Below are 17,083 nucleotides of genomic sequence, written 5' to 3'. Positions count from 1 at the left end.
TAGACGAAATGGAGCTGAGGGGAGGAGGAGGAGGAGGTGTGAAAGAGAAGAGAAATCCCAGCCCTCCTCCCTCCTCCTCTCTGTCTCCGTTTACATTACTAACTTCACATGACTCATAATATAGGATTATTATTTTATTTTACTAACTTCATTGTTTGCATGCCCATATAGCCCAGACAGAGAAATAATCATCAAAACAAACAACCATTGAATCAGATTTGAAGTCTGGCTCTAATCACATTAGAACCATGTTCAAAAACCAGGTTGAAGTGACTCATACATGTGTGACTTACTTCAGGGATGAAATGAACAATTGACTATATGCACGGTCACTTCCTGGTTTTCAATAAGTCAGCCAGATGCAGACGCAGAGATGTCCTGTAGTCTGTTTCTGCAGAAGTTAACAACAGTCAGTATGGGTTTACATACAGTTTAATCGAGCTAAGGCCTTAGTCTGACTAAGACGGGCAATCGAACAACTTGACTGGCTGTATCTCTATAAGCCAGTGCATACTGAATCACCTTTACATCACAGAAAAACAAACAGCAAACAGTGTACTTATATAAATTCAATTAGACAGAGCGTTGTCTGAACAAAGACACTGCCGCCATTGTAGGATTTTTGGCAAACAGTACTGCAGTTTATCTCTTCTCTTCTCCTTCTACTTCCAGGTCAAAGACCAGGGAGGATATTTTGGTGCATTTGCAGAACACCCAGTCCGACTCCAGTCCGACTAAGAGCATACATGCGGGACTATTCGGACAATGAATCGTATTATTCAGGTATGTTGGTCTGACTAGTACTGTTAGTCCGGCATGGAAACATACCAAGTGTTTAGTAAAATAAGAGGAGGACAGGCCAGTTTTCATTTTAAGTTCATTATAAGTTTCACCCTTAACGACAGTGGAAGTAAAGAAGCTGATTCTAACCTTCATTCCTCTCCTTTCTAGAGCATATCTCCACCTCTCGAGCTTTTCCTCCACCTGGTCTCTGCTCTCACCACAGATCACAATGTCATCTGCAAACATTATAGTCCATGGAGATTCCTGTCTAACCTCATATGCCAGTCTGTCCATCACCACCGCAAACATGAAGGGACTCAGAGCCGAACCCTGATGTAGTCCCACTTCCACCTTGAACCTCTCTGTCACACCTACAGCACACCTCACCGCTGTCTCACAGTTGGCATACATGTCTTGCACCAGTCTAACATACTTCTCTGCCACTCCAGACTTCCTCATACAGTACCATAGTTCCTCTCTCGGCACCCTGTCATAGGCTTTTTCCAGATCTACAAAGGTACAATGCAGCTCCCTCTGACCTTCTCTGTATTTCTCTACCAGCATTCTTAAAGCAAATACTGCATCTGTAGTACTCTTTCTAGGCATGAAACCATACTGTTGCTCACAAATGCTGACTTCTGCTCTCAGTCTAGTTTCCACTACTCTTTCCCATAACTTCATTGTATCGTCTGCTAAATGACATGTAATGTAATGTAATGGCTCATCAACTTTATTCCTATATAGTTACTGCAATTCTGAACATCTCCCTTATTCTTAAAAATGGGCACCATCACACTTCTTCTCCATTCCTCAGGCATCCCCTCACTGTTGAATAGTCTGACCAGAAACTCTACTGCCTCCTCTCCTAGACACTTCCATACCTCCACAGGTATATCATCAGGACCAACTGCCTTTCCATTCTTCGTCCTCTTCAGTGCCCCCCTCCCTTCATATTTACTAATCTCTGCTACTTCATGGTTCACAGTAGTCACCTCTTCTACCCTTTGCTCTCTTTCATTTTCCTCATTCATTAGCTCTTCAAAGTACTCTTTCCATCTTCCCATTACTTCTGTGGCACCTGTCAACACATGTCCCTCTCTATCCTTAATCACCAGAACCTGCTGGACGTCTTTCTCATCTCTATCTCTCTGTTTTGCCAACCTGTATAAATCATTCTCTCCCTCCTTACTTTCCAAACTAGCATACAAGTCATCATACGCCCTTTGTTTGGCCTTTGCCACCTCTACCTTTACCTTGTGCTGCATCTCCCTGTACTCCTGTCTGCTCTCTTCAGTCTCCTCAGTGTCCCACTTTTTCTTTGCTCACCTCTTTCTCTTTATATACTCCTGCACTTCCCCATTCCACCACCAAGTCTCCTTATCTACTTTTCTTCCAGACGACACACCAAGTACTCTCCTACTTGTCTCCCTGATTACATTAGCTGTAGTTGTCCAGTCATCTGGGAGCTCTCCCTGACCACCCAGATTATTTCTCAACTCCTCCCTGAAAACCATAGAACAGTCCTCTCTTTTCAGCTTCCACAACTTTGTCCTTTGTTCGGTCTTTGTCCTCAGTCCTAGACTCTTGCCTTTCCTCTTTTCTCTCTGTTTCTGAACCCACCTTCCTCATCTCCTCCTGCGACTTCGACCCACAGTAGCCCATTTTCCACTGTTACCCTGTAGGTTATCGGCACCAATGTCGGTCGTTGTTAACCCGGGCCTCGACCGATCTGGTAGGGAAGTCATAGGTTCGATTCGCATATTTGGTTTTGGCACAGGTTTTACGCCGGATGCCCTTCCTGACGCAACCCTCAGGAAGGGCTTGGGACCGCAAGTAGAAGTAAATAATGATCTGGTTTGCCACATGGGGCCTACCAGGAAGTAAGAATAATATTGAATAACCTCCAGGTGGGAACTGTGCAGTGATTAGTAACTTCTCACTTTATTTACAGTGTCATATTAGTCAACATTTTCCCTTGTTTCACTAGTTTTAGGTCTTCTTTAACAGAGCTTGATGTCAATTTTGTAAATTATGGTCCCATTTAGAGGACGATAGACGATAAAGCAGGGCACTACAGAGCCAAAAACTTGAATTGAACACACACCACTGTTCATTCCATAATGGCCATGTGACTCCCTCTACTGGGCAAAGCTGTGTACTACAGTTAACAGAATGTCGGTGTACTTTCTGAAACTTGTGGAGGTTATTTTTGGTCACTGTAGTACTGAATTGGTTGTCCATAACATGCCTCAATTAAGTACATTTTATAATAAAATGATATATTTTATAATCACTATATAAAGGGGGTCACACGGTGGTGTAGTGGTTAGCACTCTCGCCTTGCAGCGAGAAGACCCGGGTTTGAGCCCCGGTTGGAACAAGGGCCTTTCTGCATGGAGTTTGCATGTTCTCCCCGTGTGTGCGTGGGTTCTCTCCGGGTACTCCGGCTTCCTCCCACAGTCCAAAAACATGCAATGTGGGGATAGGTAAATTGGACACTCCAAATTGACCATAGGAGTGAGTGTGAGAGTGAATGGTTGTTTGTCTCTATCTGTGTGTGGCCCTGCGATGGACTGGCGAACTGTCCAGGGTGTACCCCGCCTATCGCCCGATGTAGCTGAGATTGGCACAGCACCCCCCGTGACCCTCTGGTTGAGGATAAAGCGGTAGATGATGACTGACTGACTGACTATATAAAGGTACTTCCTGTTAGTTTTACAGCACACCTGGGTTATGATGTGGTACATTTCTCATCGTATACTCTATAATGAATGACAGTGGAAAGGGAAGATTGTGTCATTTTACTCACTGTGCTATTGTTCAACTTCAGCTGTTTTGTATGTGTTATTGTAACAAACAGTCAGTTATTAGAGAATATTTGTTACAGATACTGCAATTACATTTTTTTACACAATAATTTGTATAGTTACACAAAATTAATGTAATAGTTCATTTTAATTTTACACAGGACCTGAAGTTGTCATATGTGGAACTTTTGAGGTTTTCTGTTCCCTCCACGTTCACTTTTGGGGAGCCTACCTGTTATTTAACCTTTCATCTTTTGCTGCTGTATTCTGTGAGAGAGGTAAGCGACATGTGCTCATGTTATTTCTTCACAACGCAGACTGATACGGTATTATATATAACATAATATAATATAATACTATAATTAAACTGAGGGTCACACGGTGGTGTAGTGGTTAGCACTCTCGCCTTGCAGCGAGAAGACCCAGGTTCGAGCCCCGGTTGGAACAAGGGCCTTTCTGCATGAAGTTTGCATGTTTTCCCTGTGTGTGCGTGGGTTCTCTCCGGGTTCTCCGGCTTCCTCCCACAGTCCAAAAACATGCAATGTGGGGATTATGTAAATTGGACACTCTAAATTGCCCATAGGAGTGAGTGTGAGAGTGAATGGTTGTTTGTCTCTATCTGTGTGTGGCCCTGCGATGGACTGGCGAACTGTCCAGGTTGTACCCTACCTATCGCCCGATGTAGCTGAGATTGGCACAGCACCCCGTGCTGGTGGAGGATAAAGCGGTAGATGATGACTGACTATAATTAAACTGTATAATCCCCATGAAGAGTGAAGTTATATAGCACAGTATTAGTGCTGTGCTAATACAATACTACAGTGTCAGTATTGACACTGAACGATCATGTTTCAATACTGCTGTTGTCCAGCAGGTGACGTCATTGCTCCATAGTACTTTCCTGTGAGATCAGCTGCAGGTAAAGACCTGGCAAAGCAGTGTTGTTCAGACACATTAATGTACTCCTTATCCATATTTATACATGAATTATGTTCATTTTACAGTGAAAATGCTAATGAAGGGACTATGGTTTTAATGTCTGTACAGTTTCATTTTTGTTACCCTTGCTGAGTTAAAGGTCCAGTGTGTAAGAATCTACTGGTGAGGATGCAGAGTGGAACAAACCCCCCCCCAGCGTCAGAGAACCACTGTGGCCTTCACGTTACAAGAGAGGATCGTCGTTCTTCTTTCGTTTGTGTGGGAAGCTTCTGGTTTGTCCACTCACGTTGCTGTAAAATGTAGCGGCACATGATGGCGGCCTCTGTAGAGCAAGACAGTTACCTTTAGTGTGGGTAGCATATTTAATTATTGCCAATAAATCCTCCTTAATGTTGTCTCAGTGGACCTTTAAAGCTCTTTCTCCCACAGTTCTAAAACCATCACGTGTAAGCAATCTTCCTCTGGTGGTATGGGGGGGACATTCTAAATTGTCCGTATGAGTGAATGTTTTTTTTTCTCTGTGTGGCCCTGCAATGGACTGGCAAACTGCCCAGGGTGTGACCCCGCCTATCGTCCTATGTCAGCTGAGATTGGCACAGCACCACCCGTGACCCTCCTGTGGAGGATAAAGCGGTAGAAACAATGGATGAATTAGAGTCACCTTTGAAGCTCCATTTTAATCAGTGTGTGAGTATGATGAGATTATTGGGACTAAATCTGCCTCCAGTGAAAAGTCTGTAATGGTGTTACTTTGAGAACTTAGGTGGTGTCTTGGGTCTAAAAAGTTTGAGAACCACTGCTGAGCTTGATGCAAACCAAACCTGTAAAAATCTCAACAATCAACAGAGAACAGAAGCACGGCCAGAGCCACTTCCTGAATGCACCTTTGCTGCATTATTTACAGCACTATTTTTATTTGATCTCGATATGATGGGCAGACATATTTAAGCTGAAGATGCCAACATCTTCTTCTTCTTCTCCCCGCGCCTCACATAGCAAAAAAAAAAAAAAGACCGAGTGCTGTTGGTTGATCGTGAGTCCCAAAAAAACAAAAAGGTAATTAGTATGATTTTTCTGGATTAGAAAATAAAATAAACACAAGAGACTAACATGTAAAAACATATTCTATGACCAGAAATACCTCATGAATGACAACATATCAGCTACATACAAAAACATCAATATCATTTTTTTATATACTTACATATATATATTTAACCTTCTATACCCACTAAAAATATACCAACGAAGCAGCTATTGGTCAATCTGAGGAACTCGTTCGCCGACGTGTATTTGAAAACAGTTTTAAATATCCTTCAGCTGTAAATGTGTAAATAAAAAAAATGAAGAGAGAGAGAAAAAAAAAACGGGGGTGAGGGTGGTGGAATAAAGACAGGAAAATAAATATAAAAAAAAAAAAATGTCCTGTGTTTATCCTGTGAGAGCCATTTTTGGAATACTGCAGAGTGTGAGGAGGTAAGCCACTTCAACCAGCTTCTCCAGTGGATAAGAGTTTGTTCAATGATGGACTGACTTGTCTTTGACCGTCCAACACGGACTTCCCAAAGTCTTTCATTCTCAGTTCGTCATCCACTAATGTACAAAGATTCACATACAGTTCTAAGACAACTGACGTAGGCCACAGACAAAATAGAAGGGCACTTTTTCTTTTTTTTTTCAAGACCTAGCAACCTGGGATTTAACCCTTTTGTTTGGGTGAGAGGAGGGACAGGGACACAGTCTGGACACAGGCGGGGGGGGGCGGGGGACCGTGGGTTTAGCAGCCTTCTTGGTTGTCAAGAGTTTGTTTCACAGTTGAATCCATTATCTGCCCAGTCCTGCGCAAACTTGGCAATATATATATGTGTATATATACAGTATATAAACTACAATCATTAACAAGAAAGGTGGGAGATTCATCCTTAAATGTGTCTTCTGTTGTCCGTGCGTGAACGTACTGTAGTGTGGGTTTGTGGTGTCTGAGGAGAAAAATAAAGTCCTGAGATATGCACTGCGCAGCTTCAGAATAGAGTGTGGTAAAAGTGTGATCTATATAAAAATGAGAACGAAAGACAAAAAATATATTCAACTCTATAGCATTGATGTGTTTTTCTTGTGTGTGTGGGATGTGTACAGTATGTTAGGAGGGGCTGGACCGCGGCAGCGCCAGTATTCGTCCGTTGGTCTTTCCCCCGTTCATGTGTGTGAACGGGATGTGGTGTTCCTCGTAACTGCCCCTCAGGCCCATGGAGGAGGCCTCGTCCCTGTCCAAACACTGCTCCCTCTGCGAGTAGGAGGACGGGTCCAGTGGGATGCTCTCCATGTTCTCCATGTCCAGGTCAAAGTCCTCGCTCTCAGGCGGCTTGTTCTCCTCACTGTAGAAGAAGGACACGTCCTGGAAGGAAGGGTGCAGGTCCTCGCGCAGCATCTCGATGATCTCCTGGAAGGTGGGGCGCATCTTGGGGTTGTACTGCCAACACATCTGCATCAGGTTGTGTCTGGTAGAAGACACAGGGAGAGTGGCATCATGGTTAAAATGTTTCTCACTAAAACAGGCATCATTCCAGACTACCTAACGATCCAAGAGATCCAACAACGCTCTGATCTGATCTGATCTGAAGTGGTGAATGATGTGACTCCATTGTTCAATCAAACACAATTAAAAGCACAAGAATAAGCCACATGTCCCTTTATTATGGTGAAAACAAGCAATGTACTCTAAGATGAGTCAATCCTACATAAACCATCCAGCTACCATCAATATTCACTGAAGCGCCTATTGTATATTCATCTACAACTACAAAAAGACCTTCTGTCGACACATGTACTTTGACACAGTTTCCTAAACAATACTTTTTTCATGACTGGTCATTCATTTGTCGCACATGAAAAAAGCTGAGGCGACTTTTGGCTTTGTGTGTGACATTAAACCTCCAGCGCCAAACCTCTACTTCCACCTGTGAACATCTGAGAAATAATCCCAACAGTGTGGCGTCTGACTTACTTTTGTCTCTCCTGATGCCTCTTACAAAAGGATCAACAGTCAGCCAACTGGGAAAGCTTGTGATTGTGAACGCCTACTGTATGTCTATGACGAGTTGCTGTTTTCAGCCATGTTCCAACTGTATAATTCTGTCTTGCTTTACTCACACAGTGTGCTTCTTCTGCCTTGCCTGCTCATTCATGACATAAAATGTGCAGTACCTCTGTGTGCAGCTAGGGAACGACTGAGAGACAGTTGTGTGGAGCTCATGTGAACTCATTTGGAGCTCAATGGTTTGACTCCAACAAAGAATGATGCAACGTTTCCAGACTTTTGAAAATCAATCTGGTCAAAAGATGGATATGCAAAGAATTTTGTCCTGGCAGTCTGAACAAGGCCTAAGACCTTCTGAGGTACATGTGTGGTTTTGAGTCAGCCTGTAACAAATAATGAAGAGGTTAGAATTCTCGCTTCTTGTGCTCACAATCTGTCGGCGCAGTTGTCCGGTCGGTCCAGGTAGTTGCCGTCCATGACGAACTTGAGGACCTGCTCGTTGGACAGGCCCTGGTAAGGCTGCTCCGCCAGCGTGCTGATCTCCCACAGCACAACCCCAAACGACCTGGACAACAGGACGAAGAGAGAGAAAACAACAACGACACGGACAGAATGAAGACGAGCCCATTAGACACCTGACAGAGTCGATGTGTCTGTAAACACTTGAGGCAGAGAGCAGGCTGATGACGAGGGGAACAGGCAACAGCAGGAGCAGCCGCTGCGATGCTGGTAAACAATGTTGGATTATAAACCGTTTCAATCCCTCATTTAGTGTTTACAGGTTTGTCATGAAGGTAAAAAGACTAAATCTATATGTTAAAATGTATGATTCTGCTCGACATAAACTGATTTAACATTTGATTGCAGGGACACAGAGATGATACCGACCAGCAGTCTGAATGTGCAGTGAAGACTCCGTCCTTCAGAGACTCTGGTGCCATCCACCTGACGGGCAGGAGACCCTTCCCTCCTTTACGGTAGTAGTCGGTCTCGTAGATGTCTCTGGTCATACCAAAGTCTGGGAAGGAAAGAGGTGAAATTTAAAGATGAATAATAAGATTTTGTCGTATTTTAATGTTTAAAACTGTAAACATATATATATCAACCCCACTTTTTCCCAGTTTTCAGTGTCAGGTTTTATCCAGACTTAAAATGACAATTACTCGCAGAAATTAAATGCAGAATAGCACAGATTCTCCAACAACCATTTTAATGCATCTCTCCACTGTTTACGGAACACTGCCAGAAATGTGGGCATCATATTTGACTTTCATTTCTTGTTTGACAATCAAGCGCCCAACGTTCCTGCAATCCTGTTTTGCTCAACTCAGGCTTATCTCTAAAACAAAATGCTTTCCCTCGACCGTTGGCCTTGGAAAAGTGATTCATGCTTTTATTTCTTCACATCTGGATCATCGTAGTGCACTTGCAAAATGCTGTCGCTAGGCTACTAATCAACACTAAGAGATGGGAACATGTTAATCCTATTTTTTTTCCCTCTTTTTACCAGTTGCTCTACCACTGAGCAACCGTCGCCCCGTATAAAAGCACGTCTCTTAATAGAGCTTTTTCACAGCAGATGTTTGTCAACATGAACTAGTTAGTGGTGGCCCTAGTTTCACTCGTAACATTAATCAGAGCTCCTCTCACACACAGGTGTAAGAGAAACAGGTTAGTGCTACTGTTCGCGTGTCACCGTAGGCCACACAGTAAATACTTTCTAACCTGTAGAAGCTGGAAAATATGTTATTTATTGGATGTGTTCCAATTGGGTGATAGAGAAAAGGTTCTCTGTGCAGTAGCAATGTAAACTGTTCACTGCTCCAGTGGGATTGGAAACACAACCAAGTCTCCAAGTCGCGGCTTAGGCCAAACAAGAGTCGGTGAAAACATACCTCCTATTTTGACGGCGAGATCGTGAGCTACCATGCAGTTCCTGGCTGCCAGGTCCCTGTGGACAAATTTCTTGGCGTTAAGGTAAGCCATGCCGTCTGCAATCTCAGCAGCCATTTGGATCATCTCCTTCAGAGTGGGCGGTGGACGGCCGGGGTTGTTCTGAGGGAAACAAGGAGGAACTTTAAATTTATCATGCGTTACCACAGAGACACGGACAGAGAAACACCATTTTCTTTCCGTGTCAACAACTTCCGGATTCAAAGCTGGTCTTGAAATCATGTTTTGATACTTCGAAAAAAAAAAATGGATTTACATGCAGAGCTTAGTAATAACACCGGTTGAGTTAAGCTCTAAAGAGGCCAGTGCAGGGCTGCAGCCATGTTTTTATTTGACTTTAGTGCTGATTGCGCAAGCCTCCTGTCAACATACAGCAGCTCAATCCTGCTCCGATTCCAGGTCATGTACCATTTGCATATTTACACACTCCGCAAGGTGACACTTGAACAGAACATTATTGTCTGCATCTGTACACAAAAGCTAACTGTGGCATTTAGAGAGCTATATGTATAGGTGTGGAAGGTTTTAGGAATAGACAGCCCCTTGTGTTCAAAACAAAACAAAACAAAACAAAAAACCCACAAATTGCAAATAGAGTTTCTATATGTAATGTGCAACAACCTGACCGCAGAAACATCCGTGGAGCAAACAATTATGGTGTAAACTGCTGGTTAATGTGAACTTGGTTGGAATAAAGTTGTGGCGAGTCTTCAGCTAAAACTGAAGCTGTACAGACTATGTATTTACATAAACCTCTTTTATGCCCTTTATTGTAAACATGGTTTCTGATGCTATATGTAAGAAATGGATTGTATTAAGTCATTGAATGACCACTATGTTTTTTTCCCCACAACTTAAATGTGTATTTATGGGCTGCAAACTCTTGCTAATGTTTTGGTTTGGTTGTTTTGGTCTTTTGTGCCACCAGCCAGTAGCACTTTGAAATAATTGAAGTAATGCTGCAGTCACATCTGAGGTGAATTTTCCACATTACACCACACCACATTCACTTCATATGCGCTGCAAGATAATTGTTGAGCTCATCCTGTCTGCATTTGTGTCTATTGCCATGTACCAGGAAGACAAACTGTCTGTACTGTAGATAAAACATCTAGTGGTATGAACACATAGAGATGCCAAATGTCACTGAAACAAAAAAGCTCACTACACCACTTGTAGCTTGTAAAAACACCAGTTAAATATTTCTCTGAGTGACACAGGGACGTGTGTTGTTGTTGTGTCATTACCTCAGCATCAGGTCGCAGAGAGCGTAGGAAGCTCTTCAGGTCTCCGTGGGTCATCAGCTCCATCACCACCAGGGTGGGCTGACCCTTGGACACGACGCCCAGCAGACGCACCTGTGAGACAAACAGGAGTGGTGATTCCTATTTCATGAGCTACTGCATGTTTGACATGGACACAAATGAGCTAGAATGAAAATCCTCGTCAGAATAAAGACGCCACATAAAAACACGCCAGTCTGAATACTCTGGTCAAGTCAACAAAAACTTCTGTAGAAAAATGTCTCTCCTCACCACATGATGGCAGTTGAAGGCCTTCATGACCGAGGCCTCGTTCAAGAACTCGATTCTCTCCCTCAGGCTGGCGGACTCGTTCACCGTCTTCACCGCTACGTGTGTGTCGCACTCGCCCTTTATGATGTCCTTTGCGATGCCCTCGTAGACCATGCCGAAGGAGCCCTGACCCAGTTCCCTCAGAATGGCGATCTTGTCTCTTGCCACCTCCCACTCGTCCTCCTCGTACACTGTGGACACATTTAGAGGAAAATATTACAGCTCAATTTAAGAAACTTTACATGCAGAAGAAAAGCTTAATAGGAGTAAAGAGATTCATCCTCATGCAACCATTAAAAAATGTACACTACAAAAACTGCTATTAAACAGTATATACATTACATCAAACCTGATCATAAAAAACAACAACAACATTCATTTTGTTTTGCATTTTAAATGACAATTTGAACAAAAATGACTTTTTGTGTAGTGTCACTTAAAAAAACTACCCTCTCAACACCTTAAGTTCCAAAAATGTCCCATCCGCACAAACTGCAATCGGTCCAGACCATAAAAAAAATAAAATGAATGCATTTTAATTATTTTCTAATATGTTTCCTCTTGCTATTTACTGTATGGCACAATACCAGGAGAAATTACATCTACACTAAACAGAGGAAAATAGGGTCAAAATGATGAAAATTGGAAAGTCATAAAGTAGGCATAATAACATTGAAGGCACTTTTTTTTTTTTACATAGTGTAGTTATGTCATAAAACCTTAAGTCAATGTTTTTAAAATCAAAAATGTATATACAAGTTAAATTATCAACAAATAAATAAAAGATGTTGGATCTGAGAGATCTAAGGTGAGTATAATGTAATTGTGCAGTTGGTCAGCAGCCAGATTAGTTTTTTTTTTATTAAACAGCCTCTACATCATTGATCATATCATTAAAACCATTTCTTACCATCATTAGCACTGAGATACTCTGGGTTTGAAGAGGCGTAGATGGGACCGCTTGGTCCTTGAGTTTGACTGAAAGGAAAACAAGGAGCGCATTTATTAAAAAAGGTTAATGACACAGGAAATAATTTAAAAACAAAAAATTGCTTTTGAAAAAAACACATTTACTCCGTACCTCTTCTTGAACATGAAAAACCCGACCGCGGTCACAAACATCAGCAGGACAAAGCAGATGACCGGCGCAATCACGATCTTCACAATGTAGAGAGGATCGCCTGTTCAAAGCATTCGCCCAGAGACAATGAGTGACAGTTTAGAGGAAGAACATAAATGACCTCTTATGAAACAAGCGTGTTAAATTACAGCCAGGACCAATTAGCTGCTCTGTGAACACCATCTTTTCAAAGTGGATAATAAAAGATTTTATTCATGTTAATGTTCCGCTTGTTCACACAATTCTTCCTATTTTGACAGCAGCTGGTCAGTGTAGATATAAAAGAACTTCACATTGACCAGCTCTCAGCTTCAGTTTACAGATAAATCAAATGATGTTGTTTCTTTTTTCTCTGAAAGGAAAGTACATATTCAATTCAACGTTATTAGCCTCACGAGTTTAGATGCTAAGGGAAGGCTTCAAGGGAATCACAAGGATATCTCGTGATACGATATCAATAATATCACGATACAGCGATTCTGTGATAATTAATATATTGCAAGACAATCACGTATCTATCGTGTAACGATATCTGACAATAAAATGTCTGTGAAAAGTTAAAAGTGCATGGATTTCTCCATTTATTCACAAAACAGAGAACAAAGTGCATCAATTCTAAAGCCCCTTTTCCACCTATGGTCCCCAGCTCGCCTTTAGAAAGAGAAACGTGTTGATAAATCGTGCTGCGGGGCGCTGGTGAGTTTATGGAGCAGAACGTGTGGTTTGCTGATTAATGTGTAGGACTAATTATGCAGTTGCTGGGCTATGTAAATAACCAAAACCATTCTTTGGCAGATTTACAACTCTGTACAGTGTGGAGTCCTAATTATCATTCCAGATAAGTACGTCTCAAGCTTTTCACAATGCATAAACCTCGGCGAGAATATCAACGGAGCCGCACGACAGACGAGACTTACTTGCGTCCTGGACGTAGAAAAAGGTGGGCTCGGTCCAGGATCCATTTCCGGCCAGCGATGTGGCTCGGATCCTCACGGTGTAGTTCCCAGGATGCATCACTTTCAGCTTGCAGCCTCGGGACACTTTGAACATGTTCCGAGACACGCAGTAATGCTGCTCCTGCAATAGAAGGAGGAAGCAGCTGCTTCAGGATAGCCCAAGTTTTTTAATATGATGTCAAAAATAACATTTTGACTCAGTTGAAGAGATATGCTTTCTTCTCCCTGTTAAAACTTGTTTCCACTGTGGAAACATCTGTTTTATTTATCGTTGCCTGACACTAAATAACCATCTGTTTTGTAGTCCTGTCTCCATGGCAACTAAAACACGTTGCAACGGGAAAATTACTTCTCCATTCAGTTCAAACAAAATACACGACTGAGACCATTAGGCCAAAATTTGAAAACACAAGACAGGTAATTAGAAAGACCCGTGTTATTTGTCTGTATGCCTGCACGGCTGAACCATTTCATCTGATTGGTCTTTCATTACCTGCACAAGCCGGCACCCAGACCCACATCACTACTTTAACTGGAGCAATAACAGGCATGACAGATGTGCGTGCGGGCGCGTGTTTGTTCACCTCCGTGTCGCCGATTCTCTTGTAGTTGACCTCGTACAGGATGATCATGCCGTTAGGAGCTAGAGGTTCCTGCCACGTGATATGAACCGTATTCTCCGCCACCTCGTATTTGATTGGGCTCACGATATCGTCGGCTTTGGCTGTGGAGGAGAAAGTCACAGGGTCACACTCTGCTGCTCTTCAGTTTGGGGAGAAACAGAAGATGAGCGTCTGCTTGGATTAATGGCTATGACATGACACCACGTCATGGGGCCGCAACAGGAACTTAGCTGCCTCTGTCTCGACGCTGAAAGTGGGACAAAAATGCAAATGAACCTAGATAAGAAAGGAACATAAGACCAGCAATAAATGTCCCACTGTATTTATTATTTCCTTCAGTGAGATTTACAGGTCACAGTGAGAAAAGCACAGGTGCAGATAATGAAATGAAATGAATGATGGCTGACTTTTATAGTGTCTGCTGGCTCACAGTCACACTGCCCTGACTGACATCAGCTGAACACACACTCTGTCAAAATATCTGCTGTAAAACAGCCTATAATATTATATATAAATGTTGCCGGATTGGGATTTTCAGGTTATTCTGGGTTATTGGGTGTAAACTGGGTGAGCGTCGCTTGCCAAAAGCTATAGCCATCATTGTGTTTTTTTAATATAAACTCTTATCAGGAGCACTCCTCCTCCAGTTTAGACGAGATGCTGCGGTGACTCACTGTCTGGCTGCTAAGGCTGGAGCGTGTTAGTTAGCATACTACTAAGGGGTTATTGTTGGCCATGCAGCAACAAAATACAAAAAAAACACACACAATAAAACATATAAATAATCAAGACATGGGAACATGCTTTTTGCTCCACAGCAATCATCAGCGCTAACACTGTGTCTTTACCTTCAGGCATGGTGCGGGCGCTGACATAAGCTGCCATGCTGCAGCGGGCCGGGTCAGTCAGGTGGTTGCAGGCGTGGACCTCGATCTGGTAGCTGGTGAAGTGCCGCAGGTTAGAGATGACAGTGGACTCTTTGGCGGGGACGCTGATCACCCTCTTGGTGCTCTCAAAGGTCTCCTCACCCTCATCCTCAGGGAGGCGCGTGCCCTCGGGAAGGCTGGGGGTGGTGGCGGGGAAGGGGAGTGTTCTGTTGGCGATTCCCACCACAGCGCGACGCTGTCTGGAGCGTCTAGATAAAAACAACAACAACAACAACAAGGCATGCTTTACAGGAGCTTTAAGGACAACAGACTGTTCTCTTCATGTTTTCTCTGAAGGTCTCACTTTATCTCAAAGACTTCGTTGTGCAGGTAGTTCTCAAAGGTTTTGCGGTACTCCGAGTCCTCCTTCTCCTTCTTGAGCTCTTTGTCAGTTTTGGGGCAGGCGCAGCATCGCGACCCTTGGCCCTGCTCCTCGGTCTGGTTCCACTTCTGCTCCTCTTCGTTGTCCACCTGCGTCGGCACCCGTGACGGCAACTTCATCCCTGACGAAATGGGGTCAGACAAGGCAACCAGGGAGGAAAAGAGAAAATAAACAGTCAGAAATGTGACAGCAACTGCAAATAGCACAGGCACATAACACATATATGCACAAATGTGCATATGTACACAATGTACACACACACACCCGAGGGGGCATGTCTGTCACTGTCATCCCTCACCTCCTCCTCACCCTCTCTCTCTAGTGGAGATAAATAACTCGTGACATGACCTCCCTGCAGACTTCCATCTCTCTGAATGTGTTGACACAGGTTGGTAAGAACCTGATTATCTTCAAGGCTGAAATTTAACGGAATCCAAATAGAAAATGATATAATCCCTGTTGAGGACAAGAGTTCAAGTCTAGCAACTATCAGGTTTCTTCAGTACCAACATTAGAATTGAGACACGGTCTCTGGGTATTGACAGATACTGAGAATCAGGGTCTAGATGCATATGGTGCAAACGTGCTCCATAAACCATAATACGCTTGTGCCTTAGGTTCTGGATTAGACGAACAGACAAATGTCACAGCGTCCAGTAAACAACCTGAAGTAGTAAATAGTTTTTGAGTGCGGAAAGCTGCTCGACTAATGGAAAGCTATAAAATGACGTCTCTCTCTCTCTCGCTGTCAGACACAGTCAGAAACACTAAACCACTAAAACAGGAGCAGAGACACGAGAGCAGGACAACCACAAATGCCGTGTCTCACCCTTCTGACAGTAGTCAAACTTGTAGAGCTCGATGGCTTCAGGCTGCTGCTGGCAGAAGACCAGGTAGTGAGTGATGTTGCCGTTGGGGTCATTGGGAGGTTTCCACTTGAGGATGATTTGGGACGAAGAGTTGGACGAGGAAATCGGGTCCAGCGGGACTGAGGGTTCTGGGGGAGACATCACAGGAAGTCAGGGAGGAATTTTTACTGTGCGTCAGAACAGCAAGTACACAAGTATGAAATGTGACAACATGAATCACGGACCTGAAAAATAAAATTTTAATATTTTCCCCTTTCAGGGTTCACAAGGGAATCTCATTACGACTTTACCAAGGAAAACCACTACTGCTCTAAAACGCAGCCTGTGTACAGTGAAATTAAAGCTACAGTATACAATGTGTTTTAAAATTGCATTAAAATAAAGACTATTTTGTTTTTGTAGCTTTAGAATAAGCCTTTCATATGTGCTTGTGGCATTTAGCATTTTGGAGCAGATGGAGGAGAACAATAACTTTCGGGCCACCGTAGTTGCCTAATGCTCTTGGGAAAGGGAGGGGTGAGCGAGGAGTCTTCCATTAGTTATAAACTACAGCTTCACCATTCTTCTTCTTTTGGCTTCTCTCCCTTTCTCAGTCACTGACTTGTATTTCACTGGAAAAGCTTCACGAGCTTCAGGGGAAATATCATCATGCTCTGTGTGTGTGTGTGTGTTTGATAACTAAATACTATTGTGGGATGTGCAACAATGGAAAAAAGGTGTGGCTGATCTTTATCGTACTAAACATAACTGTCATTAAAGTGATGGAAGGTAATGCTATTGACATTCTCCCAGCCTGATTACATCAAACTGACACCTGTCACTTATTCACTCGATGGGTGCAGTGCTGACTTTGGCAGTGTTCGGATAAGAAGTGCAAGAGATATTCACAGGAAAGCCACTTATGCTGCTTATAAATGGCCGTATCCACCTAAGGAAAACATAACTTGATGCACGACGGCCTCGCAATTGATGGAAGTGATCAAATAATAGCACAGATGTAACACTGTTTCAGCTCAATTTGCATTTCATGTCACACTTACTGAGTACACACTTGTGTGTTGCTCTGTGGTAAGTACCTGTCCACTCTGGGTCTGTCCCTTCTGCCTATTTCATA

At 43.1% G+C, this 17,083-nt stretch overlaps 1 protein-coding gene across 1 annotated transcript in view; it reads right to left on the bottom strand.

Moving 5' to 3' along the window:
* Window positions 1–5,404: 5,404 nt before the first annotated feature.
* Window positions 5,405–17,083, bottom strand: part of insra (insulin receptor a) — a 56,245-nt gene continuing 44,566 nt past the window's right edge. The window contains exons 9-21 of the mRNA XM_058648220.1: window positions 15,930–16,097; window positions 15,023–15,221; window positions 14,641–14,927; window positions 13,754–13,893; window positions 13,131–13,290; window positions 12,175–12,274; window positions 12,004–12,071; window positions 11,055–11,284; window positions 10,767–10,877; window positions 9,462–9,621; window positions 8,455–8,584; window positions 7,997–8,131; window positions 5,405–7,027 (exon numbers count right to left, since the gene is read on the bottom strand). Coding sequence (XP_058504203.1) covers window positions 6,670–7,027; window positions 7,997–8,131; window positions 8,455–8,584; window positions 9,462–9,621; window positions 10,767–10,877; window positions 11,055–11,284; window positions 12,004–12,071; window positions 12,175–12,274; window positions 13,131–13,290; window positions 13,754–13,893; window positions 14,641–14,927; window positions 15,023–15,221; window positions 15,930–16,097 — 2,246 coding nt within the window. The 3' untranslated portion in view covers window positions 5,405–6,669. The remainder of the gene's footprint in view (window positions 7,028–7,996; window positions 8,132–8,454; window positions 8,585–9,461; window positions 9,622–10,766; window positions 10,878–11,054; window positions 11,285–12,003; window positions 12,072–12,174; window positions 12,275–13,130; window positions 13,291–13,753; window positions 13,894–14,640; window positions 14,928–15,022; window positions 15,222–15,929; window positions 16,098–17,083) is intronic.

The sequence above is a fragment of the Solea solea genome, chromosome 1, assembly GCF_958295425.1.
Source record: "Solea solea chromosome 1, fSolSol10.1, whole genome shotgun sequence".
Taxonomy (NCBI): domain Eukaryota; kingdom Metazoa; phylum Chordata; class Actinopteri; order Pleuronectiformes; family Soleidae; genus Solea; species Solea solea.
This window is presented reverse-complemented; position numbering and strand designations above follow the sequence as displayed.